This window comes from Rissa tridactyla, chromosome 2 (genome assembly GCF_028500815.1).
Source record: "Rissa tridactyla isolate bRisTri1 chromosome 2, bRisTri1.patW.cur.20221130, whole genome shotgun sequence".
Taxonomy (NCBI): Eukaryota; Metazoa; Chordata; class Aves; order Charadriiformes; family Laridae; genus Rissa; species Rissa tridactyla.
This window is the reverse complement of record NC_071467.1, coordinates 161,790,552-161,813,014: the sequence shown is the minus strand read 5'-3', so window position 1 is coordinate 161,813,014 and position 22,463 is coordinate 161,790,552. Positions and strand designations below refer to the sequence as shown.

The window sequence follows — 22,463 nt, the reverse complement described above, 5'->3', positions numbered from 1 at the left end:
TGTTGTGTCTTCAAGGGCAGTCATAATCTTTTGTACATTTGATTTAAAATTGATTTTGTTTATGGACAGAGAACCTATGTTTTTTACATTATTATGCAATTTAAAAATTGCTTTTCCTCTTTTTTTGTGCTTCAAAGAGCTTTTTGTGAATAGTCACTGCTATTAATATTTATAATACGGTGTTTCTTCAAATTTTCAGATCAACAATTCATTATGTGAAGGACAAAAAAAAGTACAGTGATCCCTTTGTGTCAAAGAATCATTGTGGTTGGAAAGGATCTCTGGAGATTGCCTAATCCAACAAAGATCATATTTACTCAGGTGCGGGGTGCTAACAATATGAATATTATAATAGTGATCATTTTCTGTTTTCTGTGTGTATGCTTATGAAGCCTGAACTGAATACGATATTATGCAAAAAATATTGGTGGCAAGATTTTCTTTGTTATGCAGGTAATCTCTCAGCCTTTCATCGTGATTGTGTCATTTTAGCAAAGTGGTAAGGTGATCTAGTTTATAATGTTAGTTGTTTGCTTTTGGAAGAGAAGGAACGTGGTGTAAATATGAGTCTAAGGATTGTTTTTCAATTTCCATGAAAAACTAATCATCTTTGGCTAAATTGTGAATTACGATGTAAAGTTCAGATGGATTTTGTCTATGGAAGAGAAGATGAAAGGAAACATGGTAGTAGTTTTCAAATAATTAAGAAGAAAAGTGACACAAACTCATCTTTGTGTCCGTGATGAGTGAAACAAGAAGTAACAGGCTGAGATTGCAGTTCATGAAATTCAGATGAAGTACAAAAAACCCATTTTTGTCAGTGAGAACAGTGAAGCACTAAAATACATTGCATATGAAGGTTTTGGAATCACCATCTGTTTTAACAAGAGACTAAAGAAATATCTCCAGGAATTACATCAGCAGAGTTGATGCTGTTTTGGGCTAAAATGTGAACTAGTTGGCTTCAGGATATCACTTCCAACACCATTTTTAAAAATATAATTATACAACTACAAGTAGGAAATGTTTTTCATAAACAAAGGCCTCTTTAATCCTCCAGGAAAAGCTGTGATATGTTCTACAGTTGGGATAAGAGCTACATAAAGTCAAGATAGCAAGACGTGCATTTGAAGACCAGCTAATCACTGAAAAAAAATCCCCAAAGGACATGGTAGATTCTACATATCTTGAATCCAAAAGTATTGTAGCCTATATATAATTTATGGGCCTGAGTCAGATGCAACTGCTTGAAATTACTGTGTTTACTCTGTATTTATGGGATGTGAAACTTGGTGATCTTAAATCCTATTTAATTTTATTCCGTGACTAAATTTTCGTGGGATGTCATATTCTACGTGTCTGCATAAGCATGACATTCAAGTAGTACAACCCACTGTTTTAGACTCCTTTGTGTCCAAAATCTGCTGTAAATGCCACAAAAATACATTCACGGAACAATGTACGATGAGCTCAGTCTTTGCTGTGGTTCTCTGGAAGTGGTGTGTCTGTAACTGCCTCTTGTTGCTGGATTAACCCCTGAAAAGTTGCAGAATATCATCCAGAATGAAGTTATTTTAGATGACAGTCAGGCAGATTCCCAGACTTCCTGCGTTATTTTTCTTGCACTGTTTACAATGAGGGAATATTTGTAGGAATCTAACGAAAAATACTGCAAATGAGTTTACAGACGCTCTGTTTTTGACTGCTGGATGAGGCGTTAGTTTCTTCACTGGCACAGAGGAGAGAGAGAGACTTCCTTGAGTCACTAAGGCAGTTGGCATATCTGGGCATGTATCGCAACTGGGCCATGTATGAGCAAAGGGTGCTGCAGGTACAGTAGCAAAACACTGACTACGCGTATATTTTAATGACTACCATTTTTAATATAAGTAGGACATATGGAACCAGTGTGATGGCAACTGGAAGCAACGGAAGAAACTAAGTTTTCCAGCCCCAGCTAGCTAGGGAGGAGGGATGGACAGAGCTGAAATCCTTTGGAGGCTTTGGAGAAAGGACATAAGGACATAAATTATTATTTCAGCCTTAACTTTGTTTTAAATTTGCTTTCTCGCATTAATCCAACTACTGACTATTGCCTTCTAGTTCACTAGCATATATGGTTTGTTTGTTTTCAATTTACAAAGCTGTTTGGTATTACGTAATTTTTACGAGTTGCATTCTTGACTTGTTGAAGTTTAGACTTTAATCTTAGAGGGAGCTACAGTACGAAATGGGTTTGAAACCAAATGTCTCAGTCTTTGCTAGAGGTCTTGCGTTTGTCATTTTATGGTTGTGTTTGGAGCCATGCAATAAAAGGTGAGGTTTCAAGAATAGCATCTTGTGTTAGCAATAGTGTTAGCAAATTGCATCAGAAATGCCGGAAATCTTTCGGAGATTGTAGTAGCAATATTCTGCATGCCCTTAGCAGCTTACTTTTGTGAAATACAAGATGCTTCAAAAATACTAACAGTCAGAATGCTAAGAAGAAACAGATGGAATATGTTGAACTTCAAGCACTGAGCTAATTTTCAGACTTATTCAGTGTACATTAGGTCATTAGGCAGAAAGCTACTTTGTGCAACAATGCGTTTAATGTGTACTTACCATAAAAGCTATTTCCTGTTGTTCTGTAAAGCCAATTAGCTATTTACCAAATACCATATTTCACGTCTGTGTGATTTCTTATTTCAATGTGCGGCATAACAGAAGAGAAATGCCAATCATATAAATTATTATCTTGATAAATATGTCATGTACTCTACACCATTAGATTCTTTTCTAAGAGGGATTGGGCTACATCTTTAGTTTATCTCAGAGGTACCTATTAGCCAGAGCCCCTCCTTTTTTCTGTGACAGACTCATGCCTTTAGATATTTTGTATAACGTAATAGTTTCTCTGTGTGCGTGTTCATTTTCGTTTTATTGTGTATGTAATATTTAGTTATTCTGCATGTCAAGTATAGCAAAGAAGGTGTATTTCCCCATTACTTTTCTTTTCTCCTGCTATCCTATATTGCTTTTGCTTTGGGGATGTGATATTTTGTAAGAGACATTCCTGGAATCTCATCTAGGTGTTGAAATTAAGGAGAATCCTGAAGCTTCTGGCCAACAGCTGAATTAATTCAGCCCATGAAGGATGCATTTGTGTTTGCGTAGTAATAAATGTCTGTGAATTATTTAGAGGTAGCTCTTAATGTGATACATCAGAGGTTATAGAATTTCCCAAATTGTGGGCACGCCTGTCTCTGTATGCCAGTTTGTGTTCCAGACAGGAGGGAGAATAACAAATTCTTCGAAGTTGCAGCTGTAATAAACAGAAATCTCTGCAGATACTTTTCATTGCAAGCGTATCCGATGCAAATGCTTGAATTACCAAGGAGTATGAAATGTTATTGCTGAGCAACGAACTGCCTCCATTAAGTAAATTTGTGAGCAATATCATTTACGAGCTGTAAGCATCAGGGTTGATAACTGTTATACCACTCCAAGTACGTGTTATAAAGAAATATCGTCCTATGAAAATCTGCTGTCAGTTCTCAAGCTGTATATAGAGCTAGGTGGGGATTAGAAAATGAAGGTCTAATGCAATCAAACAGTAATGATTTTGAGTATTTGAGAAGGCCACAAGTGTTAACAAGTTGTTTTGGTACTTAGTTGTCCATCATGTTAAACACATGTGCCCTTTTTTTGCTCCACGTTTTACTACTTTAAACTTCAGCTTGCTTTTTTTGGATAAGAGCCATCAACTATTAAAGCTTTTATTCACCTCTAAGTCCTTGTGATGTGATCGAGTCAGGTCTCCGCTTCTTATTTGAATGATTGAGTACGATGGAAACCATCGCTGAATTTGCTGACTGTTTTATCCTGGACCACATATTTCAAAGATATTTACCTGAAAGACATAACCAAGATGGTTTTGATCAGCTTGTCTTCCTTTTAAACACACAAGCCTGTTTCCCATAAAGATGCTGAAGATCTATAGACAAAACAGAAAGTGTACTTATTTTTTGTTCTATTTGGCATCAGTGTCTTGTCAAATGCAGTCACCAGGGGGACAGTATTTGTGCAATTACCTCTGTGTGTTCCATGTTGTCATGTGGCTGCCCCACAAAAAGTCAGCTGGGGAGCTGTTACACCAAAAGCAGAACAGCTTTCCCCAGCGCTGGTCAGTGATAATTTTGTTTCGAGCAGAGGCAAGGAAACCGTGTGGTTCGCACTCTGAAAAGACTGTATATAGCACTGTTGATCCAGGGCAGCGTGCAGATTTGAGGGCTTAAGAAAAAATCAGACTCTTAACATAGAAAAACTAGGATTTTCTGTTGAGAAATTCTGTCTGCTTTGATATCACTTACGCAGGTTTACCAAATTTCAGAAAGTTGCATTAATGAGGAGGAACTCTTTATTTTTAACTCTAAATTTACTTGGAAAACTTTTTTTTTCATTGCATGTAGTAGGGAGGCAAAAATAACAGCTGTTTTCTGTTATTATCAGCTTTTTGCTATGATTATGATTTGTGTTTATTCTTATTATGCGCAAAAGAGGCATGCTCTATTCCTGTGGTGTTGCTGTCTTTAAAGAAACAAAAAATACAGTATACCTGTGCTCCATCTGACATGGTTTCCATTTCCTGCTCTCCAGAGACTGAGATTTTGCCTTCAGAAGAGTATTTTGATGTCTGTGTTCATACCTATTTGCTGTTGTGTGCACAGCTGAATTTTCTGTGTTTTGTGGGGTTTTCTGTGTGAAACAGTGGTTTGTGTTTGCTGATTCTAATGGAGGATCATCGGCATCATCATATTTGTCTCAGACTCACTCGTGTCAACTAATGAGCAGGGAACCATAACCAGAAGGTGCAATAAGCACCATAATTAGCAGTTGTGATTTGTCTCTGGGAAAACCTTAAACTAAATTAAAACAGTCAAAAGATACTTTATATCAAATTCAATAGAGTTCTTCATCAGTGGATGCTACGATCTAGTTATGTATTGGATGACATTATTTTGCAGGATCCATTTCTGGGAAATATGGAATGTCTTTCTCGGGCTCGAGTAATTTGCCTTCCAACTGTTATGGTTGAAGTTACGTGGTGTTTTTAGTGTGTAACTAAAGTGATGTGGATTTTTGCATTGAATTTTTGATAAATGTGTTTGTTTTCTCTCTGTAAAACACTTTTTTAACTCAAACTTTCTGTGCATTGGTGTTGTGTGGATAATCAATAGAGAAGCTGTCGAATACACCAGTATACAACTTTCAGAATTAGGTGTACAGATACATCAGTTGACGATAGTGACTTATTTTTTTGAATTTTAAATTCCATTCCCTCTTGTATCCATCTTGTATCTTGTGTCCATCTTGTCATTTTAACCAATTATAGACATAGTATCTTAAAGGTAGAGATGGATCTCAAAGGGGAGTGTAGTGAGAAGGATTAGGTTTTCAGTGATCTGAATTTCAGACTTCTTATGTATAGTAGGGGGTCCCTGGCCATAAGCTATTGAGGGAAGGTCCCATCAGATAGGAAAAGGAGGGAAATTGTGCTGAATTTGCAGTCTCATTCCTATAAGTGGGAAAAATAGGAAGAAAAACCTTGTATGAAGCCTTCTCCTTCTAAGAGAGAAGCGCAAAATGCATTGCGTGTCTATTATCCCACTGAATACAGGAGACACAGATTTCTAGGATTATACCACAGAGTATTTTTCAGTAGATAGAAGCGAGCAGATGTGGCGGCTAGATGGAATTTGAGGATAAGAGGGTCAGGGAATGTGCATGAACTGTCAAAAGCCTTGATATGTTTAATGACTGTATTTATCTAATCTGTAATTTAAAGCAGCATCTAATGTTTAGAGTTATGGCACAGTCACAAGATACATTTAATTATGCAAAAATCTTTTTTCAGGTCGTGACTTCTGCACACTCTTAGTCATTAGACTAATGGTGGTGCACTAATGCTACCAAGAAAAAAATATTTTTCTTGGGCTCTGGCAATAAAAAGGAAAAAAAAAGAGTGTTATCCTTTGCAGTTAATGGAAGAGACAGATCCATGTCAAGAACATGGTGACTTACAGAGTTAGTCATTTCAATAATGAACATTATCTTTTTGTTGCTAAACTTCAGCCTTTTTTTTCTTTATTATATTGAGGAATAATGAATGAAACTGGGAAGAAAACAATGTTCTTACTATGAAGCTCGTTTCCTGCCCTCTCTCCCCCCTGTAAGAAACTGCTTTCCTAATAGGGGAAAGTAAATTTTACGTAGTAACACGAGAAAAGTTACTTGTTTAAATGTTTTGCTCTTAGCTGCAAGTCTGAAGGCTTTCTTTTAACAGCTACAGATAAAAATCTTGTTGTTTTCCGTGCCTTCCTCTTTTCTGATTATAGATATTACAGCATGCAATAAGGGCAGGAGGAGTGCAACTCTTCGCTCCTTTGAGTTCTGCCTTTATTCCCTCTGCCCCATTTTTGACAGGGACAGATTGATGAAGAAGATACAGCAGAAAAAATACGTCCAGGGTGAGGATCTTTTTTTGTATTTAGTGATATCAGCTGGTGCAGCATGATAAATGTGGCTTCTTTTGACTGTAGCAGATATAATGCCATTATAGAATGATGCTTTACTGATCTTTAAAATTCTGCTCTCTTAATTGAACTTGTCTCAAGAACAGACTATTACTTTCTGGAAAAATAACTTACACTGGAACTTAAAATGGCTTATTGTTATTTGCAGCACAGAACACTTAGCGTCTTTATTTCTTTAAAACCTTCTTTAGTTGTTTCCTTTGCTGATGATACCTATCAAGCAAAGTGTTTGATCACCGTTGTTTTTCTGTTTACATGCATTAGGGCTGCCGGGCTTTTAAGGACAGCGTAGTTCCTTCAGTACAATTCTTCCAGCAAAACTCATAGTAACGCTCTTATCATCAGGAAAGATGATAGGAAAGATTTAGAATCTACCTAGTAAAGAGAAAAAAATTGTAGCTGTAAGAGAAATAACTATAGCAGTAGGGCTTACCGTTAATTTATACCTGCTACTATCCAATACCTGTTGCTAGGAGGCTTTATACACAACTTTAATTTAAATAAATATAAGCAATTTCAGATATGAGGGCAAATGTTGTGGGTCTTATTTTGCTGAAACAAGGTTTGGCTGTTTTAACAGAAGTTATGGCATAATGTGATATTGAATGTATATTGGGCTCTGATCTTCTATATATGAGAAAGTATGTTTGAGATGTTTTTATAAGGTACAATGAACATGCATCATAGCTTGGGAATAATAAAAAAATAGAAATTAAGGAATGAAAAACAGTAATATGTAACCCGATTTTCTAACCAAAAGCTTTTAATAAAGGGCAAAATTTGTGCCAATCTTTAATGTGTGCTGGAAAGTTCATGCTGTTAAAACCTGAGAATGATATATGACGCACAACAGCTTTTGCTTTCATAGGTTTTTACATATATATTTCCAACTGAACAAAAGAACTCTTTGCTTTTAATAAATGTCACTATGATTTCAACAGAAAGAAAATAAATGATTAATATTTAGGTCACTATTCTTCAAAAGTATCACCCACGCACTTTTTCCTTTTTTACAGTGTTTCCAGTGAGATCACAAAATTTCATTTATTGCTGTCAGAAGAGAAACCAAGCTCCTCCCTCCATCCCTCCCCCAGGCATCCCAATACAAAAGAAAACTTTCCGCATGGGAGCTAGCTAGGGAGATAGGATGTTCTTTTGAATGGAATGGTGAAGGTGAGAAAATGAAGACTTTCTGTCTCTTTGAAGATACAAGCTAGCTGAAATTACCTAAAGAAATCAGTGTGAAATTGGGTTTTTTATCTTGAAAAGGACGTTGTAAGTATTTTGGTTTTGCTAAATACTATGAGAAATTTCAATTGCTAATTTTCTTAACTTAAATCTATGTGTGTGTGATCAAATTATTCAGGGATATATGTATATATGTGTATATATTTACGTAAAAAATATGAACATGCATGCTTTTAAGTCTTAGATGTGGTTTTATTTTAGGTACAGGTAGCATGTACATAAGAAAATGTGCCTTTAATGTACAACTACTATATTGCTGTAAACACGCAGCTCTTCCTTTAGTTTACGTGTGGCAGTATAACATTTTACTAAACGTTAATATGTTTCTCATATTAATTGCTGATGGCTTTTTTGTCTTGTTTTGTTATATCGGCTTATGCACAGTACTCCTCAAATTGGCTTTAGTACTGTCTAATCTGAGTTATACTTACCTCGAGACAGTGGAGTTTCTTTAGCTACACAAATCTGGAATGTTTTTCTCACAAAAATGCTAGTGAGTGATTATTTTCAGGATGTTTAAATAATGCACAGTCTAGCCTGTTGCGTACATTTCTGATTTGGAGATAATGAGTGAATAGATTTTATTATATTATATTGCTATTGTGAATAATTTTTTGTATTACCTGTTAAAAAAAAAAAGAAGAACCTAACAACTCCTACACACACTGGTAGATATCCAAACACAAAGTTTTTGTTGGGGCAGGGGGGGAAGGAAGTGGGAAACAGAGAGTGGGGGAAAAAGTGCTAGGTGGAAGAAATATATTTTAGAAACAACAGTAGTCCAATAAATTGTCCAAGTTTGATTGTACAAAGTACAATCTGTTAAATCTGTTGATAATTATTGGTAGTTAAATAGAAGCAAATAGGGATCAGAGGACAGAAGTAATTTCTCTCTATTGAAACTTAGTAGGTGATTGGAGTAGCTTTCTCCAAGGTATTGTACAACACAGAAAAGAGAGAATTCCTAGTTTATTTCATAAGGTGTTGCTGTGAGCTGCTTTGTCGTTTTTTCTCAGTGCAGATGAAGAGATGAACAGTGGTTCATCTGATATAAAAATATTTGACCTACATATAAAAGAGTGTTTTGATTCCTTTTTAGTCACCCTTTTTTGTGGAATATAAGTTACTGTTTTTAATAATGGGCATTCATTACAGTATACGTCTAGGGCATCCATAGTGATGATGAACTTGGAGATGCTTATAATATTCAGAGTTTTCAGATCAGTGTTCCCTGTTGTATGCAGTGAACTGATTGAATGTAAAGTTTGAAATCTGAAATAGCTAATGCAGATCATTGCTTTTGCTGACATCCAGTTCTGCACTTGTGGGTCATATAGGAAGGTGACTCCAGAGTGTTAGACGTCTCTGCTTAACAGCGAGGAAAGTTTTGGCAGCTATGGAGTGATTCAATGTAAGATTGATACCTATGGTTAGGTGTCCAAAGGCAGCTGTCTGTCTGTGGTCTAGGTGTTTTATCTCCCATTAACAGTCAGTGGAGATTTAGTTAATGTTGTTACTGGAGTTTTAGGTGATTTTCAAGTAGCTGACTCCCTTTGATCGATCATTTGAATATCTCTGCAACCTTGATTGACTGTACATACCACTAGGTATCCACTGAGTGTAATGGGAGTTAGGATGTCTTGTTCACATGCAGGACCTCAATGAAGCTGTCTTTATCTACAGACTGTATCCAACCATAACATCTTTGTGGTTCTGTATATCTGGCCTATGTGTTAATATAATTTGGTATATTTTTAAGGTACTAAACCCGCTACTGATGTTGTTGATATAGCCGAAAAAGCATCTTGTTCCGTGAACCAAAATTTTCTGTAATGTATGCACTTAAGTGTGGTTAAGTACTTCATCATGAACTACTTGGAAATACCTGGTTCTGGATGTTTTGTTATTATAATTGTCTGAACTATGAATAAGATTTATTAAAATTTGATTTTGCATGTGCCCACCTAAAATGAGTTTTGACAAATACGCAGAATGGTCAAAACAAGATTTTTCAAAATAGTGCGGATAAATACTGAAAAAGAAACAGGGCTCTGACTAGAGCATAGATTTTAATAATTCCAGTCCTATAGTGGTGAATTGCATGGTAAGTATTGCTACAGTTTATTCTTTTATTTATTTATTCGTTTTAAGATACTTCTTGACCTATGTTAAACATGTAGTTATTTTATTTTGTTCTTTCAGACAAAATCCTTCTGCAGAGACACATTTTTATTCTTTATTCCCATGTGAAAGAATCTACTAAATGCATATTGAACCCAAACTAAATAGATAGTTTACCCTTAATTTTTTTCAGATCCAGGCGCACATAGGGAATATTCAGTGGGTGGCTATTGACAAGGGGGTGGATAGAAATAATTTGAGACTCAGAATTGGTTATTATATGTACTAGAACTAGATTAAAACACAAGTAAGGAGATTTTCCTATTTATGTTCCTACTAGTTTTCCTATCTTATACTTGGGAATCTCCTCAAAAAACGCCTCTTCCTGTCTTTGATAGTGTTTTGCTGAGCAGTTCTATTAGTTTAAATTAATTTCTTATGGACTGTTGAATATCTGATGGTCAGTAGTTTGGTTGCTATTACCTTGCTGCATATGAAAGGAACTCTGCATGCATTTAGGGAGCTGAAAGGAGTTCTGAAATTCACAGAAATGGAACCAAATTAAGGAGTTGCGTATAGGGCTTAAAGTTGTATTTTGCTTCTCATTCTAAAAGTCTAAATCTGTTAGTTATCATGTCTAGTGATTAGTCATTACCCCAATGAGTGTTTTGTAATTTGTGTCTGTGAAACACTGTATTAATAGACTCGGGGTTTTGTTAGTACTTTGCTATTCTGGAAAAAATTATCCTAAATGATAGTTTTTCTCTTAAGAAATTTTTATAGATAATTCTACTGTAGTAGTGCCCATGTGCCTATTTCATTTCGTGACTTGTTGTTCATCTCTTTCTGATGCTTTGCAGATCATTTGTTCAGTAAATTTCATCAGTATATCTATAATTCCTTGGGTTTTGACATAAAAAGATTCTGTGTGCACTGAATTCAGTTAATCTCAAGGTGAGAAAAATAAGTAATTTCCATTTTAATTAAAAAAAATGTCAATTTGAAGATCCTATAGAGGGTGGTCCTTTAGTAAACAAAGGTCCCACTAATGCATTTTTATCTGTTAATGGTGGACTACTCTCTACTATGGGACCAGGAATATAAAATTCTGTCGTAGGATTTGCAATTCTTAATTTAATTTAAATGGAAAGCTCTTAGATATCCTGTATTGGAAATTAACAGATCGGGACTCTAGCTTTGTATTTGCCTTCAGCAGCATGCTTTAGGTAGTGTATTGTTAGGATTTCCCCAGACTGACTTGTATTTACAAACCCAAGTTTGTTCTCCTAGGTTCTAGAAGAAATCCCGTTCAGCAGTAATTTAGCTTACTTCTGAGAACATTCGTTGTGTAGCTTCCCTTCCAGAATTGTTTACTAGGGAGGCTTTTCTACCCAATGCAAAGACTGAAATTATTTCTAAGGGTAACACTTTACCTCAGCATCTTGACTTAAAAATTCAGCTGGTTCAGCAGCATATGATGAGGTGGCAGAGTTTAGCTGAGCTTCAGGAATTCCGAGTAGTCACTCTGTCTTTTCAAAATTTTTTAGTCATCTGTATCACAAGGATTTTTCAGTCACATCTTCTTAGCTTCCTTTTTCCTAACCTAAGTCACAGACTATAAATGCTGGGCAATTGATGAAAGGCCAAAAACTCTACTGTTCCACGTGAGCCCAAATATGTTGCTGATACAGGTCTTCCGAAGAAATCATCTCACGTTGTCTGTGAATGTTTGTTCAGTTATGATTTCTAGTCACATCTGCTGAAGGGAATGTGTAGGGTTTTTTGGCTCTTGATCACTGCTTTTGACAGATTCATCCTCCTTTTTTATAAAAATTCAGCTCCCAAATCCTTAATACTAAAACAATGTTTATATTTACTAAAACCGTTTTCTCTGCTTCATTTATTGCAGTCAATGTAGCTACCTAAAAGCTCAGTCTCTCTGTTGTCCTTGAAACTGCTTTGAAGATAAAATTAATCTTCTCAGAATTATTAAAAATTGGAAAAAAAAAGGGCATGTTGATTTTCACTATATCTTTTGAGCTTTCCATAGGAAATGGGTCTGTGTGGTTTTGCAAAGTAACAGTTCTTTGACTATATGCTTTCAGTTTCTTACCATGGTAAATTTTGATCTCTGAGTTGTGGTCCCTGATCACATCTGAACTTGCTTGTAAAGTCCTGGAGGAAGAACATCCCCCAAATCCCTTAAACCAAAGCAAAATCACTGCACGATCATTTTAGCTCCAGGCAGTTGCATATTCTTTTTAAAGAAATATATCTATGCATTTAAAGAAGAGAGCTGTAATTACAAGAGAGTATTGTTTCTCTGTCGTGCTAACATACTTTAACTGTTGGTCAGCCCTGAATTGGTCAGGCAGTTGGACTAGAGGATCACTGTAAGTCCCTTCCAACTGAAATAGTCTAGTCCATTCCATTCCATTTTCATAGGATCGTAGAATGGTTTGGGTTGGAAGGGACCTTAAAGATCATCTAGTTCCAATCCCCCTGCCATGGGCAGGGATGCTTCCCAGTAGACCAGCTTGCTCAAAGCCCCATCCAGCCTGGCCTTGAACACCTCCAGGCAGCCTCAGTTTCTTTGGGCAACGTGTTCCAGTGTCTCACCACTCTCATAGTGAAAAATTTCTTCCTAATATCTAATCTAAATCTCCCCTCTTTCAGTTTAAAACCATTACCCCTTGTCCTATCGCTCCACTCCCTCATAAAGAGTCCCTCCCCATCTCTCCTGTAGTCCCTTTAGGAAGGCCGCTATAAGGTCTCCCTGGAGCCTTCTCCTTTTCACGCTGAACAACCTCAGCCCTCTCAGCTTGTATTCATAGCAGAGGTGCTCCAGCCCTCTGATCTTCTTTGTGGCTTCCTCTGGACCCGTTCCAGCAGGTCCATGTCCTTCTTGTGCTGAGGACACCAGAGCTGGACGCAGTACTCCAGGTGGGGTCTCACCAGAGCAGAGTAGAGGGTCAGAATCCCCTCCCTCGACGTGCTGGCCACTCTTCTTTTGGTGCAACCCAGGATGCATGTGATTTTCATATGGAGTTTCACAGAAAGAAGAAATAATTTATCTAATGGGTATTAGTTTGAAGTTATGATTAGTTCTGTTTTTTTTTCCTAATTATTAATAGTTTTCTGTTTTAAGTTACTTCTAGCACTGGAAACAAACATATAGAAGGAAAAATGGATCCCTTCTTTTGGCCATTAGAAACTAACAGCTTTCGACGTTTCACCCCTGAGTCCTTGGCAGCAATTGAGGAAAGAATTGCTGAGAAAAAAAAGCAGCAAGCCAAAGTGAACCAGGAGAGTAAGGACCAAGGAGCTGAAGAAGATAAACTTACTCCGCAGCTTGATCTGAAAGCCTGCAAAAAATTGCCATCTCTGTATGGGGATGTTCCTGTGGAGCTCATTGGGGAACCCCTGGAAGATTTTGATCCATACTACAGTGATCATAAGGTTAAAACTTTAAAAAGCATTTTTTTTTTTAATTTAATTTTGTCTGCTGAACTTGTAAGAGAGAGTAAAAGCTCTGTTCAGGAGATGCTGATTGTTTGTAGACAGATCTTCGAATATTACTAGTGGTTTTTGGGGCAGGAGCGCTAAGGTATGTTCCACATTTGTAATGGAAAGGTATTTTAAGTTCCAGTCAGCAATCAGAATTGATTTTGAAAACATGATACGCTTCATAGATACACTTTGATAGGAAATATATTCTAGGATAATTGATGCTTTGTTTTCCAGAGCAGTTTCTATGATGTGTGTGGGACTGAACTCAGTGTTATATAAACAGTGCTCGTCAAACAGTGGAATTGCTGACTTACTGCAGATGTTTTTGCTGAATTACAAATATTATACAAATTAGGATAGACATAACTAAGATATTTCCAGTACTCGGTGTGGCAAAAATATATATTTTCATTAGAGTAAATTAGTTTTCTGTTATTTTATGTCTCATCAGCTTTGTTTATTGTATCATATTTATATTGCATATGCTCTATGCTATTGCAAAGCGTTTTGTGTTGTTGCCTATAGGAGCGTGTAAAGTAGATGCTCTAGGAATCCCTTCTAAATGAAATGTCTGTTGTATAATTGCTTACTATTGAGGGAGACTTGACCTGAAGAGCAGAAGGTTCCATCCAGTCCTATTTTGCTGTCTTTTATGTATACCAGCTGGAATATAATAATTTAATCAGAGAACACGTAGAAAACTGTTCTTCCAGAGGTATTTTTTCTCAAAGCAATCAAAGTGATATTCTTGATGAAGAGAAACTAAGGATGATTCGGTTGAAGAAATTTAGGTAAACAGTGTTTTTGATTTAAGAGATTTCATTTTTAATTTGTGTGGCAAAATTACTGAGCTTCATAGACCTTAAGGTAAATTCCTTCTATGGTAAATTCCCTCAGAGGGAATTTACAGTGGTACTTGGTAATTTAGAGATATTTCAAAATTAAAATGTTTTGCTTTGTCTGGGCTGGATTCTGGCAGTCCTACACAATATGTATTTTGTAAATAATCTTTTGTAGCTTATAGAACTATCCAAGAGAAAGGTACTTTTGAGTATGATTAACACCACTGTTGCAGTCCCAGAATAGTATCCTCCAATTACTTTGACCAAATGAATATGATCACCTGCTCTTCAAATTCATTCCCATTACTATTTCTTCCTCACAGGTGATAATGAACTTTCATACAGCTGGTGTCTTCCTTTCAAAATGTAGTATCATCAGGTCACAGTTCCAAGTCAGAATACAGGAAAGCTTTATTCATAACTGCAGTTAGATATAGTTCTACATACAGATTTGAAAACCTAAACATTTAATTTTGGGGGAAAATTTTGTTTCATTAAAATGTTTCATATATTATGAATTTTTTTTTTTTTTAATAGACTTTCATGGTGATAAATAAAAGGAGGACTATTTTCCGGTTTACTGCCACGCCTGCCTTATGTATAATTGGTCCTTTTAATCCAGTAAGAAGAACAGCAATTAAAATTCTGACCCATTCATATCCTCTTATTGGTTTCCCTTATTTCAGTTTTAAAATATACTGCACCTTTTAACCATTTAACCATTAAACTGTTCGACTTGATGATCTTAAAAATCTTTTGCAACTTAAACAATTCTATTATTCTATTTACTGTCATCCTATTTCTCTGTTCATATTAATGTAATTGTAAGATCATGTGGCTGTGACAGATTTTAAAAAATTCATATTGATTCTTGTTTTTCAACAGCTAAGATATTTACAGGGTGTTGGTGCAAGTAAAAAATGTCAAAAAGCTCATATTTAAAGTCAGACTTGCAGATATTGTTATGAAAAAACATTTAGAGGCTACTGTATGATATTTTAGCTATTTTCCAGAACTTTTCAAAGTCTCTACTGTGGTGACAAGCTTATATTAAAAAAAAAAACCAAACAAAAAACCAAACCCAAACCAGTGACTCCCTAATTATTAGAACATGAAGGATATGATTTACAGCAGTGCTTTGCTGAAAGGGTCAGATATTAACCTAAGAAATGTATTTCACACTCGTGCTTAGAAAGTTCTGAAGAGTGCACATTTTTTATATTTTGCACAAATATAAATGGAGTTTGAAGAATGTAAAAATGTGAAGGATCGCAGGTGCAAAGCAATAGGCTGAGTAGTTTCTGCTCTTCCTACCAAACATCTGTTTTCATTTGGAGTTATTAATTTGTAGAAAGGTCCCTTTTATGGAAACTTAAGTCTGACTTTGAATGTGTATTCATGCTATTAGAAATTACTAAATTTGCTGTCTGTTTTCAAATAAACCCTAAATTTAAGGCCAATGTTTTAAATAAAGCCCCACTGCTATTAGGTGACAAGTGAACTTTCCTGAACAGATGTTTTTTCTTATTATCTTTTCGTCACCTGCCACATAAAATGTAAAAGTTTTCTGAAGTCATGGCAGAGCATAAGTGTAAGAATATATATGTGGACTCCCAGTTTCAAAGAACACTGGTTATTGATAATTAAGCTTTTTCATCTAGTTTTCCTAGGCTTAAAATCCCTAGTTATTATGAGGTTGTGTCCCATTTCTCTTTATTCCATGCTCCTGCTGGGAAGAAATGGAGGTTTCTAAAGTTTCAATTAAGAGTAGACAGCAGAGGAATCGGGTTTTTTTCTTTTATTTATGTTCCTCATCTCTTCTGTCAAGCATATTATGTCCCACTAATGTCCTAACTTCCAAAACTATATCCATATGCAGATAATCAATTGTTATTTTTAAATCATGAAGTTTAGCAAGCTGAGCAGAAGTTTGATGTGACATCAGTTTCTTTGGAAAACATGAAAAGTCCTGAGCATATTCAAAACCAAAGTAATTATTTGAGTATCTGTATTTCTTTGCGTATGTGTAAATCAGCAACTTCATTGTTTTATAATATAGCACTTTTTCCTTAACTTATTCACATTATTTGTTGGCTTTATTACATGTACTGTGGTACTTAATTGTGCTTCCATGGCTGTAAATAGGCTTCCAAGCACACTTGACTGGACTGAGTAAGTATCTCAGTTGCTATTTGTTCGCTCTTTTTCTAAGGATACTAACGTGCTGGACTGAAAAATTTGAGTAATGTGGTGATCTAATTCTGGGGCTTGAAAATTCTCAGACAGACCTCTGAGGAAGAGTTGCTGGTTTTGGCTGGGATAGAGTTATGGATTATTATTATTATATCACATAGTCTTCTGTGGAGCTTCAGTGCATTTTCTTAGAGGCTTACACCATATGCCCTTTTCTCTATGTTGGCTAATTTTGCCATCTGGTGTAACACAGAAGGTTGTCCCATTTTTCCTTTTAAGGATTAAGCCTTTTAGAGAGATAGTGCAGCAGAATTCTATCTTAATATCTCTCATTCTAAGGCAATAACCTGAATGTCCATTATGGCCGACTCATGCAAAAAGTATAAAGGATAATTCATTCCATTAGTTCTTGCTGTTTCCTGGAGACACCCCTGGTTCAGTAGTTCACATGAGGAAGCCGTCTATTTATAATGTCTTGTTACCTTTTGTAATTGTGCACAGTGCCCAGTGTAACTTGAGTTAGTGTTCTGGAATTAAATCTTGAAAATGTGCCTGGGGCCTCAGAGGTTCTACAATTTTAATTCCTCTTATTTTGGGGTAAGCCTGTTGATAATAATAGTTTAATTTTATGTGGGATTTCTTTCAGTTATAGACTATTTGTCAGAATAAGTGTATAAAATATGCAAACTTTACAGGCTAAAATAAGTCTTTGCTATTGTTGTTCTGCCAAAATGTCGAGGCTTTGAAAATTTCCAGCCTGCTTTAGAACAGTCGTAAAATTTTTTCATAAGGAAATGTGAGCTATCCTTCATCCAGAAATAGTTTCATATGCTCATGTGAACATTTGTGATTATAGATTTACATGGAAATCTTCCTAAAATTCAGGAAGACATCTTCCTGATGTTCCCGAATTTAATGTAATCTGTCCTATTTCACTTCACATTTTCTACCTTCATCTCCGTGGAGTGACTAAATCGTAGAAAAGGTGGAAATGTGTCTGATTGTGTCTCAATCTCATTAATATTTTTATTTCTATAACTTTAATATACAATTTCCTTCTCAGATATCTTTTTGCTAGCATATATACTGGTGAAATATTGATAAAAGTAGTCGCAAGAGGATTTTTTTGGGATGAATTTACCTTTCTTCGAGATCCATGGAACTGCTTGGATCTTGTCGTTATTGTCATAACGTAAGTAAAACTCAGTTCTTCTTTTACACTCAAGGGACAAACACACAGATAAAATGCAATTTGATATTGCTGAAGTTCTTTGGAGTGGTTGGCATCCTACCTGCTTAAGAAATACTGTGGTTGAATCACCCTATCTGCAAAGAGAAAAATAGTCATAGACCTTAAAGCAAGACCTAAATGCAAAGCTCATCTTAGAATTGTTTGATTGTCATATCCCTGACTGGTTTTCCCTTATTTGTAAATAACAACTCAGAGGTCATCACAAACATATATATGTGTATAAGCAAAGTATTCTTATGGGTAATCTATAAACCACTAAGGAATTTGCACATTGTTTATCATCAGCAACTATCAAGTACTCCAGCAGCGGTATGAACAATTTCATTTTATGGTCCTACTTCCCTACCCATGCTTCTAATTCATTTGTGTTCAAGTAGATATAAGCACTTTGCAATATGCTACCTCCTTCTGTTTTTTTTTGGGGGTCCAATCATGCAACAAATAAAAGTATTTGGAAATTAACTCAAAAGTCATGCTTTGAGTGGGAAGTCACCTAGATCACCTCCAGAGGTCCTTTTCCAACCAATGTTTCTCAGATTCTGTCATTGAGGCTTTTTATTTTGAGGAATGATGTTACTAGTTATGACCTTGTCATTAGAGGAGTCACAATTCATGTCCATTCTGACATGAAAGAAATCTTATAAAATATGGGGTAACCTGTTAAAATGCTGTATAGAACATGCAACTCTTAAAATCCTCATTTTCAGAAATTTTCAAATTGTTGAAATGATCAAATTGAAGCTAGTTTCAATATTCAAGTTTTTAGCTGACTGTTAAATAAAAGTTAGAAAGACAGCCATGTGGTACAGGATTAATGTATTGTAAACCTAGTTTTACTTCTTCTCCTAAACTGTATGTTGTGTAGTTTTGAGATAGCAGCAACATATACTTTCATGTGGTCTAAATCAGACTAGCCTCACTATGAGAGGGTGTGGTTATGACATTGCAAGTTCTATATTTATTTGACATTTTGATGGATAACCACTTCAAAAGTTACTCTTCCCAGTCCCCACTTAGTAAAACTCACTGTGTTTCTTTTCAGAGGCACTATTCAAGAGTCTCATTATTTCATATCAATACCTAGAAATGGACTTAGGTTCCTAACTTTAGACATCTACCTTAGGACATATTTGACCTATTTATTTTCTGTAACTTATTCATTACTGTGTGCCCAACGTGCATAGGCTCTGAAATCTGTATCTTTGTCATTCAGTTATATGGTGCTTTAATTTTTTAGGTATGCTTCTTTGTGCAGGGGTATGGGCAAGGTTTCAGCTCTTCGAACTTTCAGAGTCCTGAGGACTTTGAAAGCTATTTCAGTAATACCAGGTAAGGAACAGCATGTCTTACTAATTTTCTCTCTGCTTCAGCAGTGTGCTATTTCTACTTCCTCTCCTGTTCTTGTCATCATTTTTCTGGTCACTTTTTGTGATGGTTAATGGGATCCCAAGGTATGACTGTTTTGCAGTCTATAGTAACTCTCAGCAACATCCTAACAAAAAAATTTTTATCATCTTTCCTCAAAATTATTTTGACGCAGGCAAATTTTTGTATTTCCTGCTTCCTGCTTTTTCTATCCCATCACTAACGTTCAATTTGACTTAGCCCAGTGCCTTTGTCTTTTGCCTTTTGTCTTTCCTGAGCAGCACACCCTATTCAATATGTTGTCTTAACATAATATGGGTATACCACCATGTTTCTGGTTTTATGTTCTACTTGATTAGCTTTGTCTTCTGTGGTTTATTTCCCAGAATGCTGACTTCACAATATTTCAGAGTTTCATTTGTTTATTTATTGACCACAGCCACTATCTGGATTGAGCAGAATACTTTCAACAGTATTTTGCATATGCTGTCCAGATATTCGATATTTTTGTAAGTTGTTCCAGGTGTGGCCCCACCAGTGCTGAGGAGAGGGGAAGGATCACCTCCCTTGACTTGCTGGCCATGCTTTTCCTAATGCAGCCAAGGATACCATTTGCCTTCTTTGTCGCAAGGCAACATTGCTGGCTTGTGTTCATCTCGATGGTTGGACTCGATGATCTTGAAAGTCCCTTCCAACCTAGACGATTCTATGATTCTATCTTGGTGTCCACCAGAACCCCCAGGTCCTTTTCTGCCAAGCTGCTTTCAAGCTGGGTGGTCCTCAACATATATTTCTTCCTTTCCCAGTGTCATCAGTGTTCTTTTGCCTTTAAACTGGTGACATCTGTAAGGCATTATCTTCTAAGACAGAATTCCTTGAGGTCAGCAGAAGCTATCATTTATTGTAATGTGTATTTGGCACAATGTGAAGTACTTGTTTAATGTTAATCAAGCACAGAAATCTGTCCAAAGTCATTAAAGTTGGTAAGAGTTTGCTTAGATGCCATCTTAATTTAGAATTTTCAATTTAGCAAAATTAGTGTTAGATGGAAGTAAAAGCCAAATAAGTTATGATTAGGAAATTTAAGTAAAAATACTTTACTCATTCCTGTGCTTTATTTTACCTCATTTAATACTCTGAAATTACAAAGCCATTTACAGTTATTGTTTTTAGCGTATTTGCAACAGTTGTATATTGTCATATGGGAACACTACTGCATTCCTCTTCTCATTTTACGTATTATTGAATCTTATTTTTCTAGGTCTGAAAGTCATCGTAAATTCACTTATTGAATCTGTTAAGAAACTCACTGATGTGTTGATCTTGACTGTTTTTTGCTTGAGTGTATTTGCTCTAATAGGCCTCCAGCTTTTTATGGGCAATTTGACATCCAAATGTGTCCTCAATAATACTGACTACAATGACACATTATGTAAGGATGCCAAGATATATGTACCAAATGATAGAGGTAAATTTTATTCTTTTCTCCCTTTGCATAACCTGTGTATCTTCCTGTGTATGTCTTGTTGTTTCACCGAGATGTTAAAATACGGTTATGTGTATTTCTCACAAGAAGTTACGTTGTTCCATTTGCAGAAGTAGTAACACGAAGTCTTTTGGACAACTGAATGCGAAATTAGTGAATCTGGGACTTGGAGTAAGATTAGCAGTCTGTGCGATCGAAGCAACTGAGTTTTCTATAAGCATTTGCTTCTTTGCACATTGCATGGGGGTCCTAATTTTAGGGGTACTGCACGGGGAATGATTTCTTCCATCGCTTAAGCTATATTGTTCAGGAATTTTACCTACTTCTTGCAGAGATTCTTACTTTTACCAGAGATCAAATAAAATTTTACACTTTGAGTTGTGCAGTTAACAAATTTAAAAAAAAAAAAATGCCATAGGGACAGATCCCCTGAGAAACAGCTTTATATGCCCTTTGTTGGGAAAGGAGTCTTTCACAGAGATTTGGTCCATCAGGGTGTTTTTTAAAGTGCAGTAATGTATAGTTTATTGTCAGAGTACTGCAGGAACTGACAACTTCTGATTTTATGATTCCTTGATATTTTTTTTAGAAAATATCTGCTACAGGGTGAATAATTCTTCTGAAATATTGCTCTGTGGGTTCAGTTCAAATCCTGAGTAAGTGAACAAAACAGTTTTATTATTTTCTTATTTTTTCCTCCAGATGTACTGTGGTTTTATTTTTGCCCTAAAGGAATGGTGAATATTTTTCAGGAGGGTAGAGTGTGTGTGTGTTATTAAACTAAAACCCATATCTTTCACATCAGAAAAAGAATGAATTGAAATACTACGATGTAGACAGTTATATTTGTGCTTTGTTGCTAACCACTGGTAATATAATGGTAATGTAGAATGATATGAAGGAGAAGAGGAACAAATCAGTAAAGAGTTGTGAGATATTAATAAACTCTCCTCTCCCCATCTTGGGGAATTATTTAAAAATAAACATATTTCCATTTTTTCCCCTCTCTATGTATTTGCATGTATCCTACATCAGTGGAGAGTTTCTGTCAAGTCAGAAACTAGACAGAACAAGAGTTTCTGTCTAGTTTCAACTAGACAAATGGCTTTCTTGGATTGTCTGAAATAAATCAGCCCTTCTGGCAGAATTATATTGGGGAATAATGAAACCGACTTTCAGATAAACTGAACAAATCTATATTTGATGTTGTGTACTGGATGCGTTCAGGTACAATCTGATACTGCAAGTAAGTATTGTTTAACATTTTTTTTGTGGTTAGCAAAGAGTGCCCAGAAAACTATACCTGCAGGAAGGTTGGGAAGAATCCTGACTTTGGTTATACAAGTTTTGATCATTTTGGCTGGGCCTTCCTTTCTTTATTCCGTCTGATGACACAGGATTACTGGGAGCGTCTCTACAGACAAGTAGGTACTTTTATTACCTGCTAGAATGACTTAGACATGCAGTTTGGAGCTTTACGTCCATTAGAAAAATCTGTACCTGTTTTAGCATTACTAATACCAAATTTCTTTTAAAATTAATGTAAATATTAAGGAAGTAGCTTCATGTGACTAAGTTGTAACACCTTCTGCAAGTGACGTGGGATGGGAGAATCCTGCTGTGAATGCCCATGGTTTTGTTGGAGAAGACACTTGGGCCAGTGATTAATAGTTAAATGTTAATATATAACATATATATATATATATAAAACAAAGCATTGGGGTATATAGTAGGTCTGGCTAGTGAGCTCACTGCTGCTCCAGGGTGTATGAGGACTTGTTACATACTCTCTTTCTCTTCCTTTTAAGTCCTGACTCCAAACTGTTTGGCTCAACATATACACATATATTTCAGATATTTTTTTGACAAAC

General features: G+C 35.9%; 1 protein-coding gene across 1 annotated transcript in view; it reads left to right on the top strand.

The window, feature by feature from the left end:
- The first annotated feature begins 8,293 nt into the window (after positions 1-8,293).
- LOC128906005 (sodium channel protein type 5 subunit alpha-like) overlaps positions 8,294-22,463 on the top strand; it is a 43,566-nt gene continuing 29,396 nt past the window's right edge. Inside the window, exons 1-9 of the mRNA XM_054192785.1 lie at positions 8,294-8,316; positions 13,103-13,403; positions 14,834-14,952; positions 16,379-16,468; positions 17,553-17,681; positions 18,979-19,070; positions 20,368-20,574; positions 21,182-21,248; positions 21,872-22,016. Coding sequence (XP_054048760.1) covers positions 8,294-8,316; positions 13,103-13,403; positions 14,834-14,952; positions 16,379-16,468; positions 17,553-17,681; positions 18,979-19,070; positions 20,368-20,574; positions 21,182-21,248; positions 21,872-22,016 — 1,173 coding nt within the window. The remainder of the gene's footprint in view (positions 8,317-13,102; positions 13,404-14,833; positions 14,953-16,378; positions 16,469-17,552; positions 17,682-18,978; positions 19,071-20,367; positions 20,575-21,181; positions 21,249-21,871; positions 22,017-22,463) is intronic.